Genomic DNA, 18,614 nt, shown 5'->3' with positions numbered 1-18,614 from the left:
ATCTAGGCAAATTTTGTGGCGATTCTTTCTTCAAGGGCCATTTTTCTCTCCTCCCAATTGCACCAAAAACGCATACGTTGCAGAGTTGACTTAGCGCTACAATCTGTCACAGCATTCTGATCCCCTAGTGGATAACAATTTTGATCTTTAGATTGGATCTTTATGAATTATTGAGGAGCATGGTATGTCTGCTGAGTGCTGACTGCCGGGCATAGCTAGTGGCAGCAGGTGTCAAGTCATACTGGGGCCCAAAATTCATTTTGCCTGGGTACTAAGCCAATCTTGAAGTTGTGGTTTGCAGATAGCTAACTGAACTTTTGTCAATGAGCCACGTCGTCCAGCTCAAAAGTTTTGTCTCTCGTGTCTGCCACATAAGCAGACAGCGATCATTTTGCACACAATAGTTTATTTAGCAAAATAATTGTACTTTGGTAGAGACAGTACAGATGCTAGTACCATCATATATAGGAGAAGCTAGTTTGTATCCACTCCTTATCCTGAAAAAGACTATCATTCTAGCTTTGTCTCAAGTCAAACTAATGCTAAATTTATTAAATTTATAAAAAAGATATTAATATTTTTAATACTTAATTATTAGCACTAAATCCTCACAAAATGTATTTCCATTAATAAATTTATTTTGTATCATAAATATCAAATTTTCTCCATGAACTTAGTCTAACTAGGATAGTTTAACTTTATACAGATGGACTATATATATATGATCTTGACATACTGTGTGTGTACCACCACGAACGTTTTCGAGATATTTTGGTGATGACACTAGAGACTCCTTGCAGATGGGGTAACTCACCTAGATAGATGGACACGATACAACACAAGAAACATAACCCCCTTTTTAAGGAATATGAAGGGGATTTGGCCCCTACAGTATTTATTGAAAAAAAGGAACAAATTAAGTTTAGGTACAATTGCAAATGAAACAGAGAAAGAAGAACCTAACCATTTGAGTTAGGCTTTGGAAACGGTCATGTTCTCAATTTGTTGTGTACCTAGCTACTCAGGCCTGGGTTGTTCTCATAGATACAAGAGACACATGTGGCCTGACACGTACTCCATTTGAAGACTGTCGTATGCATGCATGATTGGTCATTGCTAATAAGGAGCAGTTGTGTCGCCATCAGTGGGGAACCCGTCTTCAGGTTTCAGCCGGTGGTGGTGCTACTCGTACCCCACAATATTGACAGGGGTGCAGTGTGCTGGCTGGCCATGAAAACGATAACGACTCATGAGGAATCTTGAACCCTGAATGAATGAAAAAGATGGCCACTAATTTCCTGAATATATGCACGCCAAGTTTTATTTCCAACCTGATGATATATTAGTCACTTTTCGTAATGGTCAGATGCCTAAGTTCTAGCTTCTCTTCAGGTGATACCGCATCCATCCCTTGCTTGATTTTTTTTTTCCTCCATCAAGCTGAATCTCAGCTTTGCCTGAAATATAGCTAGTCCCTGTTAGTGCCACAATAATGCAATAATAAGGTGGAGCCACATCGTATTATGCGTAGCATCGTAATATAATTAACTAGGTAATTGTTCCATAAAACTCGAGTAGTTTGCAAGTTTTTTCTGCTAATGATACTCCTTAATTAGACCAACAAATAGATTGTAGATAAGAGAATAATGTATATAATGAGCCGCTAGAGCTTGCTGAAGAAATTGGTACTCGTAGTAATGAGAGCAAAGTCAACCAAGAATCATCACCAGTATTATTGAGAAAACAAACTTGCACTGATTTTAATAATTTTCCTGATCAGAGCACGACACATACGCATTGTATAGTATATTCTTATTACTAGTTGTAGTTGGATCGGTTAACTTTGTTTTAGGCTCCCCCTCCACCTTCCCCAGCTACAAATTCCATTTCAACTCTGAAAGCAAAGCATTTCAGACAGGCAGCCTGCAGCCCTGCAGACAGAAGCAAGGACATCCAAGATCTATCCTCCCTGCAGCTGTGCCGGCCCGTTTCGATCTTGCACACAAATTCCAGCACCCAGCAGCACACACGCAGAATCGAAGATGCTTCTTCCCAGGCACAGATTCTTCAAGTTCAGGTCCTTGTAGTTGCAGCTGCAAACGGGACTCGCAGGATCTCATTCTCATCACTTGATCAGCTAGCTAGCTGAACCAGCAGGTGATCTGATCTGATCAGAGAGAAGCAAAAATCTCTCCGCTTTCTCCATTTCTTCCACACATAGTCGTCTTTAATTCCAGGTGGCAGCAAGGCCAGGGACGAGCGAGGTCGACTGCTTGCTTGTTCGCTTCTCAGGTACATACATACATACATACATACATACATACATACATACATACATACATACATACATACATACATACATACATACATACATACATACATACATACATACATACATACATACATACATACATACATACATACATACATACATACATACATACATACATACATACATACATACATACATACATACATACATACATACATACATACATATATTCCCTGCACAGGCCGGTATTAATTTTTCCATCGTTTATCTATCTATCTATCCATCTATCAATTCAATTCATTTCTCTGAATCTCTGTATTTATGTATCTATACCTCTCAAAAGCTAGCGCTGTATGATATGACTGTGTCTTTTGTGGCCTTGCTTGTCACTGACAGCTCGATCGATCGCGATCAGAAGGGGACGCAGACGGTGGTGACCACCCACGATTGGTACCTGTTGCGCAGCTGCATGCGCGCGCGGGAAAAAAGAAGAAACTGAGGTGACTGCAGAATAGAGGTGCTGCACTGCACTAGTAGCTCATTGAATCTGCAAAGTTGCTTGGAGTTGGAGGGCATCCTGTTCCATCCATCGCCCCATCGGCCATACATACATCACCTCATCATTCTCATCTGCTGTGGCCTGCAGTGCCTTAGCTTCAATTCTGCCTTCTCTGCTGGTGTTTGGTGTGTGCCTCTGCCTACCACTACCACCACGCAGTTCCGTGCTGGGTCTCTGCTGCCTGCTGCTGCTGCTGCCACATATAACCCCCTGGCCGGTGTCGTCAGAGTCAGATGAGTGCACGGCCCTGCCGCTGCCGTTGCCTCGGCGCCGCGCACCACGCGCACGCGCACGCGGGGGTCGTCGTCTCCTCCTCCGGGACGTCGTCGACGTCCATGTCCATGGCGCTGCGGACCACCGGCGCGGACGACTTCTCCTGCCTCATCAGCTGGCTCCTCTTCCGAGTCTTCGTCTTCTCTGCCTACGACGACAACGACCACGACCTCCTCCCCGGCGGCGCCCTCTAGCACAGGCCGGCCGCAGCCCACACACACCTCTTCCTTCCTCCACTTCTACTTTTGCTTTGCTAGCTGCAGCTTCCATCCATCGATTTGCGGCTAGGCAGGCAGCAGGCTCTCCATACATATATACAAGCCAGATATATACTAGCAGGTGGTTATACAGTTGAGTTCTCTGCTTGCTGCAACTAAGAGGACAGAAGGAAATAAAGCTCCGTGTGGAGGGAGCCGAGCATGTCGGTGACACGGCGGTGCGGCGGACGGCGGCGGCCGGAGAGGGCGGCGGGGGTACTGGGCGACAACGGATACGTCGAGACTGACCCCACCGGCCGCTATGGACGGGTAAGCTAGCATGCATGAGCATGACCTTCTTCCTTCCATATTAGCTTCCAATTGGTGATTGAAAATACGCATGTTCTTCTCTCCCGTGTTGTAGTGAACTTCTCTTCTTTGCCTTTTGGTTCAAAATATGCATGTTCTTGCTCGTCGGATTTGCAATAGTAGTAGCATATACATGCCTCGATCATCTTTTTATTTGAGGCAATTAAAAAAATTTGGTAGATTAGTTATGAGTGTCGTCAGCGTTTAATCATGCTTGTTTATTTCCTCTATTCGCTATCCTTGACCTAGCTATATAGCTACTTTGTTATTGGCACTACGTTCTATAATTAATAGTAGCTATAGTTATGCCATGACTCCATCAACATTAATTAGAAGCTCGTATGTAGAGTTCATATATATATTTGTAAGCATCTTGATTAAGGACGGAATGGATTATTCCACATAGTGACGTGCACATCCGAGCTACCTCTGAAACAGGGCACAATTATTGAGCCTTTTTCTTTTGCTTCCAATGCCCATTTGGAGCTGCACATCTTTTTTTTTTCAGGTTTTCTAATTTCCCTACGTAAGCTAGGCCTTGTTTAGTTCCAAAAAAATTTACAAAATTTTTCAGATTCATGGAGTATTAAATATAGACGAAAATAATAACTAATTACACAGTTTGGTCGAAATTGACGAGACGAATCTTTTGAGTCTAATTAGTCTATGATTGAATAATATTTGTCAAATACAAACGAAAGTGCTACAGTATCGATTTTGCAAAAAAATTTAGAACTAAACAAGGCCCTAGCTAGGTTCGTTGTCAAGGCATGTAAAAAAAAGGTAGTCAGACTTGTTTTTCTCTTTGCTGCAGATGTCCTTTTTTCTAGACTATATGTAAAAGGCTTTCCCTGTGTTGCAGTGCAAAAGTACATCGTCCTAACCTGCAGCAGAAAAAAATATTAGTATTAAGTGATCTTGTTTGAAGTATCATCTCGCCTGTTGTACTTGATTGCCATAATAAAGTACAAACAATTAGCAGCATGAAAAGTTGTACCACCAGATACATCATTAAACATATATTTAACTAGATCAAAGCTTGTACCTACAGCTACTTTATTATTAATTTTTTTTTTAAAAAAATCAGTTGCTCAGATGGATTCATAAGATGGCATCATGCATGTATGAACAATTCTAAACTATTTCTGTCCATACATAAAAATAGATGATGACAAAATAACGCCAATGATACATATTCTATACTTGGTCAACTAGTGGATCATCATTAATTTTGAGATGGTGAAAGGCTGCAACAGGTTGTGTGATTATTCCACTTCCAATCAGAAAAGAGTGCCAACTTTCTATCCACAGTGGTAGTCAGACTATGTGTTTGATTGGTATTTGAACTTTCCCAACTTGGATTGGATATGCTCAACCGTTAGCTTAGTTTTTTCTTTTTCTTTTTTTTCTTTTTCATTGCATGCATGTGTCAAGATGCCAATTATAAGATGCTTTGAAAGCTTCAGAAAAAGGATGTGCCGTTGTCATGTCATGTCCTAGAGATATGGTGCAGCAGCTAGTGCTTCGATTCATCTTTTCATTTTTCTATTGGGATCAAGATCAAATCGTCTACTTCACTTTTCCTCATCTTTTCAGCACTTAATTCCTTGCATGTGTGTTAGTTTTCTACTAACAGTGTATCTATGTATTTTAGCATCGAAGTAGAATTGCATTTAGATAAAAGACAACATCAAAGAAGGATATATTTACTAAATGGGTTCAAAAAATTTATAGTTCTTTCATCTAAAAAAATGCTGTCATTTCTTCATCACTAACTAATCTAAAATTAATTTGTAAATTTGTTGCCAATTTGAAATACTCTGCTTTGCCCGTATATGTACGTGGACGTGACACGTGTACATATGGAACAACACATGCAGTTCGACGAGCTCCTGGGCAAAGGCGCCATGAAGTCGGTGTACCGTGGCTTCGACGAGGAGCGGGGCGTGGAGGTTGCGTGGAACCAGGCGAGCCTCGCCGACGTGCTCCGGTCGCCGGACGCCGTGCAGCGGATGTACTCGGAGGTGCAGCTGCTGAGCTCGCTCCGGCACGACGGCATCATCGGCTTCCACGCGTCGTGGGTGGACGTCGCCGGCCGCAGCTTCAACTTCATCACCGAGCTCTTCTCCTCCGGCACGCTCCGCTCCTACCGCCTCCGCTACCCTCGCGTCAGCCTCCGCGCCGTCCGGTCGTGGGCGCGGCAGCTGCTCGCCGGCCTCGCCTACCTCCACGCGCGCGACCCGCCGGTGATCCACCGCGACCTCAAGTGCGACAACATCTTCGTCAACGGCCACCAGGGCCAGGTCAAGATCGGCGACCTCGGCCTCGCCGCCGTGCTCGGCCGCCGCGGCGGCGCCGCCCACAGCGTCATCGGCACGCCTGAGTTCATGGCGCCCGAGATGTACGACGAGGAGTACGACGAGAGGGTGGACGTGTACGCCTTCGGGATGTGCATGCTGGAGATGCTCACCGTCGAGTACCCTTACAGCGAGTGCTCCAACCCGGCGCAGATCTACAAGAAGGTCACCGCCGGCAGGCTCCCCGACGCGTTCTACCGGATCGACGACGACGACGCGCGCAGGTTCATTGGACGCTGCCTCGTCCCCGCCGCCAACCGCCCCTCCGCCGCCGAGCTGCTGCTCGACCCTTTCCTCCTCGACCGCCACCATGTTGTTGCTGCTGCTGCTGGCACGGTGCCATCATCAGTGCCGCCGCCACCGTCGTTGCCAGCTGCTGTTGCCGCCGCCGGCGCTCCGCCGCCCTCGACGTGTAGCAGCTCCGCCGACGATGTCGTCTCGGCGTCGTCGTCGTCGTTGGACGATGACGAGGGCGAGCATCATCACGAGCCGCCACAACATCCGCCACCGCCGCCGAGGAGTGAGATGACCATCACCGGGAAGCTGAACGCGGAGGAGGACACCATCTTCCTGAAAGTACAGATCGCCGACGAGGCGACAGGGCACGCGCGCAACATCTACTTCCCGTTCGACATGGCGAGCGACACGGCGGCGGAGGTGGCGCAGGAGATGGTGAAGGAGCTGGACATCACGGACCGGGACGCGTCGGAGATCGCCGCCATGATCCAGCAGGAGATCGGCAGGCTGCTGCCGGGGCGAGCGCAGCAGCAGCAGCAGCAGCACGAGTACACGTACGCGGGACGTGACGACGACGACGAAAACGACGAGGAGCGGCCTCCCCCCTTCTGCTGCTACCTCTCCTCGTCTCCCGCCTCCTCCCATGGCTCTCACTGCGGAGTGGGGCCCTACGGCTTCCCTGGCCAACGTGGCGGTGGCTGGTCCAAAGGTAACCTTGGCTACAAATTTCCTTTTACAAATTGATTGGTTCTTTTTTAAATAGTTACAAATTGAATTTGAATGATTGGAGGTTATTAGGTATTTGTTTCGAATAAAAGTGGATTTGTTTTCTATAAAAATATGCATATATGACGCCACCCACTAGAGAGACTAGTCGAGTAGAGGTATTTATTTTGAGATTTTGTGTGCGTGATCTTAAATTCCTTAGGCCCAAGGTTTAGTAAGGTCTGGTCAAAACATATCAAATTAAAATGCTCATGTCATATATTGATATATGTGTATGACATATCCTATAGGGCATCTTTGTTCAACTGCTTTTGTAGCTATGTGGCCGCCTACGTGTAGTGCATGACGTACGCAACCCATGCATGAATTGGACATGCGCCGAAATGTTGACTATGTTGCCACTGGTTCATTGTCCTCTTTTTTTTTTTTTTTGACCGCATGCATGATGCAGTCGTACCACCGTACGGGCAGGCCGGAGAATTTTGAGACTAGCAAGGCCAAGGCACTTGCAGTACACGTAGGCCTCAACGGTTCCCAAATGCCTGCCGACATCTGTTTTGTTCGTTGTCCATGTAGGCGTGACCACGACTTATATTTCGCATTGTGGTGCTATAGGAAGGATTTTTTTTTCCCCTTATGTGCTCCAATACATTCATCTTTGGATTTGCACTGAGAAATGTGTGTACACAGACATATCAATGCACTTCTCAGTGCAAATTCAAGGATTGATGTGCTGAGAGTACATGGGGGCATATTTAACTTTACCGCTATATAGGGTGTGTTTCGGATCACGACTAAAGACAACACAATGTAGTATGTGTAATGCGGTCATCCCACTGTGGCGCGAAAAATGCCGATCTAGTTCATTTTATGGTGCCCATGTCATAGGCAGTGAAAAGAATCAGGTGCGCCATCGAACGTTTGGCGTGATTCTTCGCTTCTTTTGACCGCCACCGCAGACAGTTCCAAACACGTCAATAGTACTTCTATTTTAAATTATAGATCGTTCTGATTTTTAAACATACAAACATATGTCTAAATATATACAAAAAATATTCTAATTATAGCCTACTCGCTGCTTTGTATATATACATGCATGACACATGTAGCTAGTGTGCACGCATGCACGGGAGAGTACTGTGACAATGAGCCTTGATACGTGTGCATTCTTGTGCAAAAAAAACTTTTTGTTGGTGTAGATCATCATCACTGGTACGCTTTAAGCGACAACGACGATGACATGAGCTCCGTGCACTCCGGTAAGTACTCTCCTCTCCATTACGCCTCAGGTGCCGACGAGGCGGAGGAGCCCATGCCCACCTGCTGCACCGGCACCGGCTCGTCCAAGACAAGGTTCGGCGGCGGCGGCGGCGGGGGCAGCAGCTCCGCCGCCGCGCAGCTCGCGCGGCAGCTGCAGCGGCAGTGCAGCATGTCGGTGTCGCCGCAGCACGCGGGGCGGCCGCGGCGGCGGGAGGACGACGACGACGGGACCGGGACCAGCCGGCGGAGGAGGATGACGCGGAACCGGTCGATGGTGGACATGCGGAGCCAGCTGCTGCACCGGACGCTGGTGGAGGAGCTCAACCGCCGCCTCTTCTTCAACACCGTCGGCGCCGTCGAGAACATCGGCTTCCGCGCGCCCACCACCACCTCGCCCTCCGCCTCGTCGTCGTCGGTGTCCGCGGCGGCGCGTGGGCGTGGCGGCCTCGACCACCGCGGCAGGAGAGGCGGCGGCAACGGCAACGGCAACGGCAAGCAGCAGCTGGACGATAAGCAGCAGTACTTCATGCTTTAGTTCCAGCAGTATATGTCAGTCCGATCGAGTTTTTGTGTTTTTCTTTTTAGCCGATTGCGTTGGATGAGAGTACTGTATGTTAGTATATATATATGTACATGCATGCATACATGCAGCTGGGGAAAATGCATGGCGAATGAGAACTGGTTCGGTTCACCCATGCAAGCAAAAATATGTGTATACATTTTCAACAGCATAGGCTTAGCATGCCACTGCTAAGGTTTAATTTTACAAACTTGCAACATATATAGTCTGTGACTCTGTACATATTAGTGTTGCTGAAGTATCTATATACATGTTTTTTTTAAAAAAAAATAAATTTCCTGTATGCTGTATTTTAAGGTTTGGACAGTCCGTCTCTGTCGTTGACCATGGAGTCTCCGTCGCCGCCGTTTGTTGACGCTGCTACACGGAGACGGGGCCAGATCCACATCAATTTAACTGAAATAAAATACAGCATTTTATAAGGGCTGTCCTATATCGATCAACGCGTTCACAGTGTCGCTGACCAAGTCTTTTTCCTTCTTTTCAAGACCACTTGGTTTAGCCTAAACCCACGTATTTGAACAGCTAGTTTAAAAAAAAACGTATTTGAACAGCTGGTTTGAGGACGAGCTAGGCAGCATGAAGCGTACGGCCTTTTCCTGCAAGGCACTTCCTCCATTTCAAATAGTATAAAATAATTCTAGTTTTGTGTTGTATCAAATTAAACTATCGACAGATGACAGCTAGCAAATTAAACGATATATATTAAGATGCGTATCAATATTTCACTTGAGATGAACTGACTTCAAACAAAACTACAATGTTTTTTTTTCAGAACAGAAAGAGCTAGTACACAGATACCCCTCTTTCTTACGCTCAAAATTGTCAATCTGGATATTCAGGTTGTGATCAAATGAACCTCCGAATTGGTGGTGGAGCCGTTAACCCAAGGCATTGGACTCTGTTCATCGTTCGGACTTCATCGGAGTTACTGATCGATCGTGTTTACTTCATCGGAGTGCGAGTGTCTGACAAGTGACAAGTGAAGTGACAACGACGACGACGACGACGACTAATATGTACTCTATCTGTCCAAAAAGAGTGATGTTTTTTACTTTTAAAAATCGTGTTTGACCGTTCGTCTTATTCAAAAATTTTATGTAAATTATAAAATAAATAAATCATTAGTAAAGTATCTCTAATGATAAAATAGGTCTTAACAAAATATATAATATTTATGTAAAATTTTTGAATAAGACGGATGATCAAATAAGATGTCTGAAATTCTAAAACGACACTATTTTTGGGACGGATGGAGTAGCAACCAACTTGCTACATGCATGGATTATCCTTCTTGGACTCTCATAACAAATTAACAATTGTCCATGTTACATACTACTACATGATCGAGATGCATATCTTGTGTTTGGCTCTCTCTGCTAATCGATCTAATAAATAACCGGCACATATGGCGAGTTTTGACCTGACGGGTTTGCTTCTCTGGCTCGGCGACGCTTTTCTGATCATCGCCATGGTCGCCGTCTGCTGCTGCTACAACGGTGAACGACGACGCCGGGAACGGGCGGTGGACGATGACGACCGGAGGCATCAAGAGGCAGCGGCAGCGGCAGCATCCCGCGCGCAGCCGGCGCCTGGAGCGGCGGCCGTGCAGATGGCGGCCATGGCCGTGGCCCTACTGCACCACGTCACGTTCCCACGCCAGAACGTCGTCGGTGATGACGGCGGCGGCGGCGGCGATGATCACCGTCTGTCGGCGGCGGCGGAGGAGGATGTGTGCGCGATCTGCTTGGGCCAGTTTGAGGACGGCGACTGGTACAGCGTCATGCCCGGCTGCCGCCACGAGTTCCACCGGAGCTGCATTGCCAAGTGGCTCACCGCGTGCAACAACACGTGCCCGTTGTGTAGGGCTCAGCTGCAATGGAATGTTGTTGCTCATGACATGGTGTAGATAGGTTGATTAGAAATGCCTCGCTCACATGTTGTTGTCTCGTGCTTCAATCCTGTAATACATAAAGCTTGAGCTTATTCCTAGTTTGTCCAGTTGTTGTCTCAGTGTTTGTTAGAGCATCTCCAGTCGTCTCTTTTTCTAACCTCTAATAAAAAACTGTTATTTTGAAGATCCTGTAACTCCAGCATGAGAAATTTTTTTCTCAATCTCTCAAATTCTAGCCTCCCATCACTCAAATAAAGGAGAGACCTCCCCTCCCTCGAATTCTCTCAGTTGTAGCCGGCGCACTGTGTTTTTTTTCTGTTGCCCGTCGTGCCATCGGTATCTCGCCATTTGGCTTGGGGGGTGTAACTTTTCAAAAACTCTCTTCTACTTAATGAGGCACGTGCAGCGCACGTTTTCGAAAAAAAGGATTGGATTTTCTCATTTTGCTGGAGAGAACCCAAAACGTGTTTTGTATCTTCCTCAATAACTAGTTTTTGGAATTGAAGTTTTCTCCAACGGGTGGAAATACTCTTAGGGCATATTGGATCCTAGTCCCAGCTAACGAGACAACTGTATTAATCCTAATTAGTCCTTACGTAGCCTATGTTTACTGATCATGACATATTAGGATTAATAGATTTGTCTCACTCATTAGTCACCACTCATGCTAAGTAGTTTTGAAATTAATTCACGTGTGATCCTTCTAATTAGCATCTACATGTAGTACTAATAACTTTTAGTACTAAAGATTATCAGGCATAAGTTCTTCTTTTCTGCTCAAAAACATACATGTGATGTTTATTTATTCTCGGTAGGGGAATTAAAACACATACAGTACTCCTCCTCGATATATATATATTTCCAAAAACATGCATGTATATTGGGGGTGTTTACTTCCCATTTTTGGACTTTGGTCCATTATTTTGTGAAATGGAACTAAACACCATGCAAAATTTTTGACAAAAAGATAGTTATTCTCCATTTTGGATTTTGGTCTCAAGAGGAAAAAAAACCCTAAAATAAGTCTCACGAGGCTTTATGAGGATAATAAATTCTGCATTTTGGGTGGAACTGAACGTGACCCTAAAAATTTTGGTATTTTATATTTTATCACTTCAAAGTAGTTGGCATTTTACATTTTGAATTGTACGTGGAAGCTCCGGAAGACAAAGAAACCAGCAACGCTATAACTGCTGGTGCCTACACCATGTCCTCTGCCGTGCAAACAGCAACGGCGTCCTCTTCTCCCGCCGGCGGCCCGTCGACAATGGCGGTCATCGCCCTGCAGATAGGGCAAGTGGTCTTGTCCTGTTGGAGCAACTGGGCTATGCATCCTCTGTGGCACCCGTGGCCGCAGCCCGGAATGACGAAGCGCCCCTCTCGCCGCGGGCATACTCCGCAATTAATGCAGATCACGCACGACGACGGCGGCGGCGGTGGCCCACCTTCGCCGCCGGCCGGTGGAAGCTAAGCTTCTTGATCAGGCAGCGGGAGGTACGGGACGTCGGGCACGCTGTCCAGGATCCGCTCGGCGCGCCAGCGCCAGAAGCAAGCAGGCCGTCAGCGATGTAGATGATGAGCACGATGGTCAAGTAAAACACGGACATCATCGTCGCCCAGTTCATGGCGGCGACACGGGTCGATCGGGTCTCGTCGCCGACGATCGACTGACGAACGGCGGTGGCCGGGTTGGCTGGCTTCTCGATCGATATGTCTCCGATCCTTCTTATTTTGCTTGGAGTTTGGGTTGTGCAGCGTACGTTGATATATATATGACGTCCGTAGCTACCTACTGTGCTAGGTAAAGGTAATTACGGTTAACTGTTTATATAAATCTCACGAGAGCCACTCGTTCGATTGTCCGTACTTTTTTTTAATTAGTTAATAATATTTTTTTTCACAATAAATTAACAAATAGTATTTTTAACCATGATTTGATTTTTCGGACAGGCTCAAATGTTGGAGAGAACGAAATCAGAATCGCATCGCCGACGTACGACTGTGCCATGCCATCGGCCATCGCCGGAGTAGAATGGACCATCGTTGCGGTACGGGGAGGAGTGGGCCGATTCTGAGTACTTATTGGGCCATGCATGATATAGCGATCGACATCGTGATGAACATGGCCCAGGTTATTCTAGGGGATTAATCACCACCTCTAAATAAATCAAGGGGCCAAATTGTGAAGGAGGTGAAGGCTAGGGCTCGCAACTTTAATTTTGTTGATTTTGTTCATGAGAATAGAAGCTCAAACGTTGATGCTCACAACCTAGCTAGGAGCTTAATCTCTTTTGTACCAGGCAGACATGTTTGGCTGCTTACTCCGCCTGAGGGCGTTTGTAATTTGTATGACCAACTCTATTAATAAAGAGTGCAGTGTTTTTCTCAAAAAAAAAACCTCTAAATAAATCAACAGCACACTATTAAAGAAAATGATTTCTGAAGATGCGTGATGTGATTTATTTACAGAAGAGGTGGGTATATTAACCTACTGCACCTATAAATCATCTAGAGGCCCAATGTGCAAACTCCATTTGTGTGAGAGAATTTTCAATAGCTTCTACAAAAAATACTTGCCAAATCATTATATATTCCAGGTGGCTAAAATGAGCAGAGAGTTTTTTTTGTTTGCCTTTATAGTCCAACCATTGCTAATAATTGGTTCCTAAAAACTAAAATTGGACTACGAAGAAAAAACACATGCCATGGAGGAAAAAAGAGAGGAGAATTTGGATGTTTTGCATGGGAATTTTAGATGTTCAAAGAATTCAAATGGGAAACTGTCCATTGGATGTCGGTTTCCCCTTTTTTGTGAATATTTTTTAGAGTTTAATTAAAAATCTTTTGGAGATGTTCTAAATTTATTTCAAGAATTGATCCTCTTAGAAGACTCACACCTGTTAAAAATGGCGAAGGCCCATTAAATTACCCTAGAAACAAACAGGGCCGCTCCCACTTAACTACTCCCCTAGCTACCGACTCCTCTTCCTTCCCACTTAAATCTATCTCTCCCCCCTCTCAATATCTCCTCTACTTAAGCTCCGACCCACTCAGCAACAATGATCATGTGGGGTTGGGGACCCTTATGACTAGGGCAATGTCTCTTCTTGAACCTTGTCCTCATGATCTACATGACATGTGGGTCACAAAAGGATCTCTTAATGTTGGACTTGGTGAGGTGTTAGATCTCTTCTTCCTCTTCTCTCTCCCTCACCCTCATAGAGTGGGAAGGGCTTGGCTGTCGCCTCAACATCTTCCTAGGTGGGGTACCAGCAATGAAATGATCTTTTTGGTGGATGGGGATCACACAACACTAAGAGCCAAATCTAGGCTAGTGATATTGGAAGAGGACAATGGTGGAGTTGAAGTGGCTTTAGGGTACTGCTGAGATGGCGGTGGATGAGGGTTGGGTGTGTGTGTGGCATCTGAGTATGGTGAGAATGTGGCGCCGAAGTGTACATAATTTCATCGTGGAGCTCTACCGCATCGTCTACCTTCCTCTAGCAACATGCGTAACACCTATTGTACATGTGTTCGATCTCTTAAATCCCAGTGTGGACCTCATTTTCATCCACAGCTACTATCTCTAGGCATTCCCTACCATCTTCTGTTAAAAGTCATTGTCGACGGTGTGGGTAGGACGAGCCAGCAGCATGGCTTCCTATGTTTTTTTGTTTTGACATTGATTTCTAGAGATAGGTGTCTCAAGCCCCCCACCTCTAGTGTTTTCAAAGGCAGAAGTTCACACCTCTTGTGGAATTCTTGATTAGTATAGACACCCTTGGTAGAGATCAGGCACGCAAATGCCTCAAAAAAATTGTTTTCTCTATCTCAGCAAATTGGTTTTATAGTAGTGGCACTCTCGTGCTATGTAGCTCATGGATCAGGACATCAGGTCGCGTGTGTTTTATATCATGTCTTCATGGATCAAACCGGGTAGTATTCACTAAATAACGATGACTACCAGTGTCATGTATAATATATCTTCTTAATGTAAAGAGTAACCGCAGCGCCCTCCCACAAAAACAAGGGAAAAAAAATCACGTTTTAATCGAATTTGATGGATATGCATTGTTGAGCGAAGCTGAGTCATGCACGATGCCACATGCAAATATGTATACTATGTGGGTCGACGACAACGATTACACGGCTGCATCGATTTATATTATACATATATATGTATCTCCTAGCAACCAATATGCATGCATGCAGGGTTGACCCTTCATTTGCACTACTACTACTGTTCTATCTACGGTACTAGTCTACAAGGAAAACAAACTAAAAGGAAAAAAAAAATTATGCGGTCGCAAGGCAACAACGTAATCATCAATTAACACGTGGAGTACTTATTACGTTTGATGGTTATTATTTGTCTGCTTCGCCACTTGCTGTGTGCTAGCTAAACCAAACTAATTAATAAAACATGATGGCTCTAGGATTATCCACTACACAGCACACATCCAGTGCAACCCGCCGTCATTTGACGCTTTTTTTGGTGCGTGGTATAGTGTTAATTAGAACGTACATGCTTAATTAATTACTGCACTAATTAAAATTTAAGAATAAAGTTAACCAAACGATGGAATAATTTTTAGTCCAATCCAAAACTAGCTAGCTGTTAATTAGTCCCTCTCCTCAATAGTCCATGCATCTACCTATATAAACAAAAAATAAGATTAAACTTTACTCACCCAAACATCAGTTGGACTAATAACTAGTTTAGGTGATCCAAACATGCTTTTAATCTGGATAAACTAGTAACTCTGGTTTCTACTAGCTAGCTCAGCAAACAATGCAAGACTCCCTCTCTATTCTAGCAGTAGCGCACTGCTGGTGCCATGTCGTTATCCTCTGGGTTCCTTCCTGTCGAATTCGTATTGTTTTTCTACTTTTCTTTACAGCCGCGTGCGGAGTCTTTAGTTTGATTGTTACACATCTTAATTACCATTGGTTTAAATTGTCAACAAAATATGATCATGCCCTTTAGAAATGCAGAATTTCCCCTGCTTCTTGCGTTTCTCCTGTGAAATTGAATTGATTCCTACGTTCACAAAGTCTCTTAAACTATACCGTGCGTAGATATTGACATTTTTATTCTACTGTGTGTATACATTTTTCACCAACGAAAATGTGATTGGAGTAGTACTAGGGCCTTGTTTAGTTCATCCTGAAAAGCAAAAAGTTTTCAAGATTCCCCGTCACATCGAATCTTATGGCATATGCATGAAACGTTAAATATAAACGAAAATAAAAACTAATTATACAGTTTAGCTGGAAATCACGAGACGAATTTTTTGATCCTAGTTAGTACATGATTGGATAATATTTGTCACAAACAGTACCGAAAACTTTTCACTTTTCGGAACTAAACAAGTTCTAGATTTTTGTCTGATTTTTCACCATGGGCATGGCATGTGATGTCTCTGTCTCTTCTCATTTTGTGCGCTTGTCGTTCTCGTACGTTGTGTGTGCACTGCCAACTGCTCCTCCTGCTCCAAATGACAATCAGACTGAGTTGTCAATGCTTCTCTGTTGCTGCTGATTGGCTGCCGGTTATGGCGATGAGCATCCGAGTCATCGGTGATGAACAGGATGCCATCAATTAAATCCTCCAAAAAAAAGAAGAAATGGAATCATTGCGCCTGAATAATATGTGGTTCCAGACGTGGCACTGATCGAGAAGGATCCCAACAAAAGCACAAAACGACAATCAAATATGTATATATATATATATATAATATATATATGCCTACATTATTCGGTCGGCGAGGTCAGGTAGTAGGTCCTGTTGTGCATGCATTATTCGGTCGGCGAACGACGTTGCCCGGCCGCCGCGCCACCACCGTATGTACCATCCCTGACTGAACCCATCCAAGATAATTATTCAGCAGATGCACGCCTCGTGTCTCCTATTATTCCAAATAGGACCTCAATTTAATACATGTAGATATCTTGTCGTCTTGAAATGCGTACGTGTGTATATATATATATATATATATATATATATATATATATATATATATATATATATATATATATATATATATATATAGGAGTACTCTGCATAAATCAGGATGTAGCAATTATACTCACATACCTGATTTGGACTTATTTGAATCTTCCATGTTCTTGTTTCTTCCATTGCTTCATTGCTCATCACTTGCTTTTTTTTCTTTTTGAATTATCATTTCATGCTTTGCTTTATTTGATCACATTATTAGTTGATTTCGTGATGTTTGAGACCCTGTTTTTTTTCTGAAACCTATTATCCAATTGACATAAATCAAAGTACTAGTTATGAATTGAAAAAAAAATAGCTAGGATCTGTATATGATGGCTTGCCATCTGTGTGTTGGTGTTATATATCTTCTAGATCTTCTATGTAACATGCAACTCTCCTACCATTTTGTTTTAGAAAAAAAAGTAAGGACCACATGTTGTTACATGATTGATCTTTGCAAAGTTTAAGACATCCTGTAGATGAATCAAGCCACAACTATGGGCCACATCAACTATTGTTGGGTGAAGGAAATATACCACATCCATCCTAGAACGAATTGAGCCATCGTTTTGGACAAGATTCATTGTGCTGCTAATTTAGATTAATAAAACAAATTTGAACCATAGTGATAGAAACGGGCATCATCGAAATTAAAGCAGAAGGCAAACCACCTAGTCATACCCATTGTAGGAGGTGAGTAGAGCTCTCATTGCTCTAGGAAGCAAAAAAATGGGTGCGATTTCTTCTTGATATGTAAAGTCATAGTTCCTTCAATGTTGCTCTAGGTTTTTTGTGCTGTTAGTTTAAGTTAATAAAGCATAGTTGAACCTATAACCATAGGCACCATCGAAAGCAGAAGACAAACCGCTAGCCATAGCCATTGTAGGGGATGAGTAACTCTCATTACTTTAGGAAGCAGAAACTTGGGTGCACATTTCTTCTTGATATATAAAGTCATAGTTCCTTCAACTTTGCTCTAGTTTTTTGTGTAACACTATTTCGAAGCTGATAAAGGTTGTCTGTTGAAAGATTATAACTCATCTAGCTGGTTACCATGATGATTTCCACTTTCTGTAATTAATAGAAATATGGTTTAGTCTAAAAGTTTAAAGTATTTAATATTAAATAAACAATATGAAACTAGTACAAAAACTCTCAATTTTATTTTTAGGTCTTTTGAACTACGATACTATGTCATTTAGGTCTAAACGAGCTCCAACCAGCCCACATGTTGGTACCTAGCGCTCCATCTACTTGCTCTCCCTATCTTCTAGCTCCATTTGCTTGCTCTCCCTCTCTTCTAGCTCCATCTACATGCTCTCCTCCTAATTCTTTCCACATTCCAATCTAGTGTCGCATCGCATCTCTCGTAGTCGCCAACTAGCCATCCCCAACCCATGGCTTCATCATCATCCACATTAAATACCATGACATCATCAGTAGTGGGGGGCAAGACCAAAGCTAGCTAGCGCTTCTTAGGCAGAAGAGGTACTTACCATAGAAATGATTTTAAGAGAATGATTACTTTCCATTAAGTTATTGCCCCGATCATGGAGGATGGATCCAACCACTATGGCATATAGCATCATGATGTGGATAATACCGGGCCTATTTGGATCTAAGTGATATACTATGATAAGTCTATTGGGAATATGCCCTAGAGGTAATCGTAGAGATGATGATATTACGATTATATCTATGACATGTATTATTTGTTCAATGAATATCCACTAAAGACAAACTTGTATCGATTAACAATTATGTGAATTGTTTGTGAAACTCTTTTACTTGTATGGTTATTCTAAAGTTGTCCCTGATTGGAGTTCGTGTGAGGACACACATGAATATTAGATCAGCACATGTATTAGTTGATGACTATGTTTCATAAG

At 43.8% G+C, this 18,614-nt stretch overlaps 2 protein-coding genes across 3 annotated transcripts; both read left to right on the top strand.

Annotated features, from left to right (window-relative positions):
- On the top strand, window positions 1,919-9,052 carry LOC8080005 (probable serine/threonine-protein kinase WNK8). Of its 2 annotated transcripts, none has more exons than XM_021461296.1 (4): window positions 1,919-2,292; window positions 2,669-3,631; window positions 5,551-6,973; window positions 8,280-9,052. In XM_021461296.1, the coding sequence occupies exons 2-4, from the start codon at window positions 3,524-3,526 to the stop codon at window positions 8,783-8,785; spliced, it is 2,037 nt and encodes a 678-aa protein (XP_021316971.1). In that variant the 5' UTR covers window positions 1,919-2,292; window positions 2,669-3,523; the 3' UTR covers window positions 8,786-9,052. The 2 variants fall into 2 exon arrangements, with proteins under 2 accessions (XP_021316971.1, XP_002450138.1); XM_002450093.2 differs by having other exon boundaries at window positions 1,921-2,292; window positions 8,190-9,052.
- On the top strand, window positions 9,613-10,870 carry LOC8080004 (E3 ubiquitin-protein ligase Os03g0188200). The gene has a single exon (XM_002450092.2). It carries the CDS (start codon window positions 10,239-10,241, stop codon window positions 10,737-10,739), a length of 501 nt encoding a protein of 166 aa, XP_002450137.1. The 5' UTR covers window positions 9,613-10,238; the 3' UTR covers window positions 10,740-10,870.

This window comes from Sorghum bicolor, chromosome 5 (assembly GCF_000003195.3).
Source record: "Sorghum bicolor cultivar BTx623 chromosome 5, Sorghum_bicolor_NCBIv3, whole genome shotgun sequence".
NCBI classification, from domain to species: Eukaryota; Viridiplantae; Streptophyta; class Magnoliopsida; order Poales; family Poaceae; genus Sorghum; species Sorghum bicolor.
This window is presented reverse-complemented; position numbering and strand designations above follow the sequence as displayed.

What these genes read in the sequence shown, in the direction of transcription:
- LOC8080004 (XM_002450092.2), top strand. Translation starts at nt 10,239, where the DNA reads ATGGCGAGTTTTGACCTGACGGGTTTGCTTCTCTGGCTCGGCGACGCT.
- LOC8080005 (XM_002450093.2), top strand. Translation starts at nt 3,524, where the DNA reads ATGTCGGTGACACGGCGGTGCGGCGGACGGCGGCGGCCGGAGAGGGCG. An exon ending in CCACCGGCCGCTATGGACGG is followed by an intron (nt 3,632 to 5,550) that starts GTAAGCTAGCAT and finishes CAACACATGCAG; the next exon opens with TTCGACGAGCTCCTGGGCAA. An exon ending in TGGCGGTGGCTGGTCCAAAG is followed by an intron (nt 6,974 to 8,189) that starts GTAACCTTGGCT and finishes TTGTTGGTGTAG; the next exon opens with ATCATCATCACTGGTACGCT.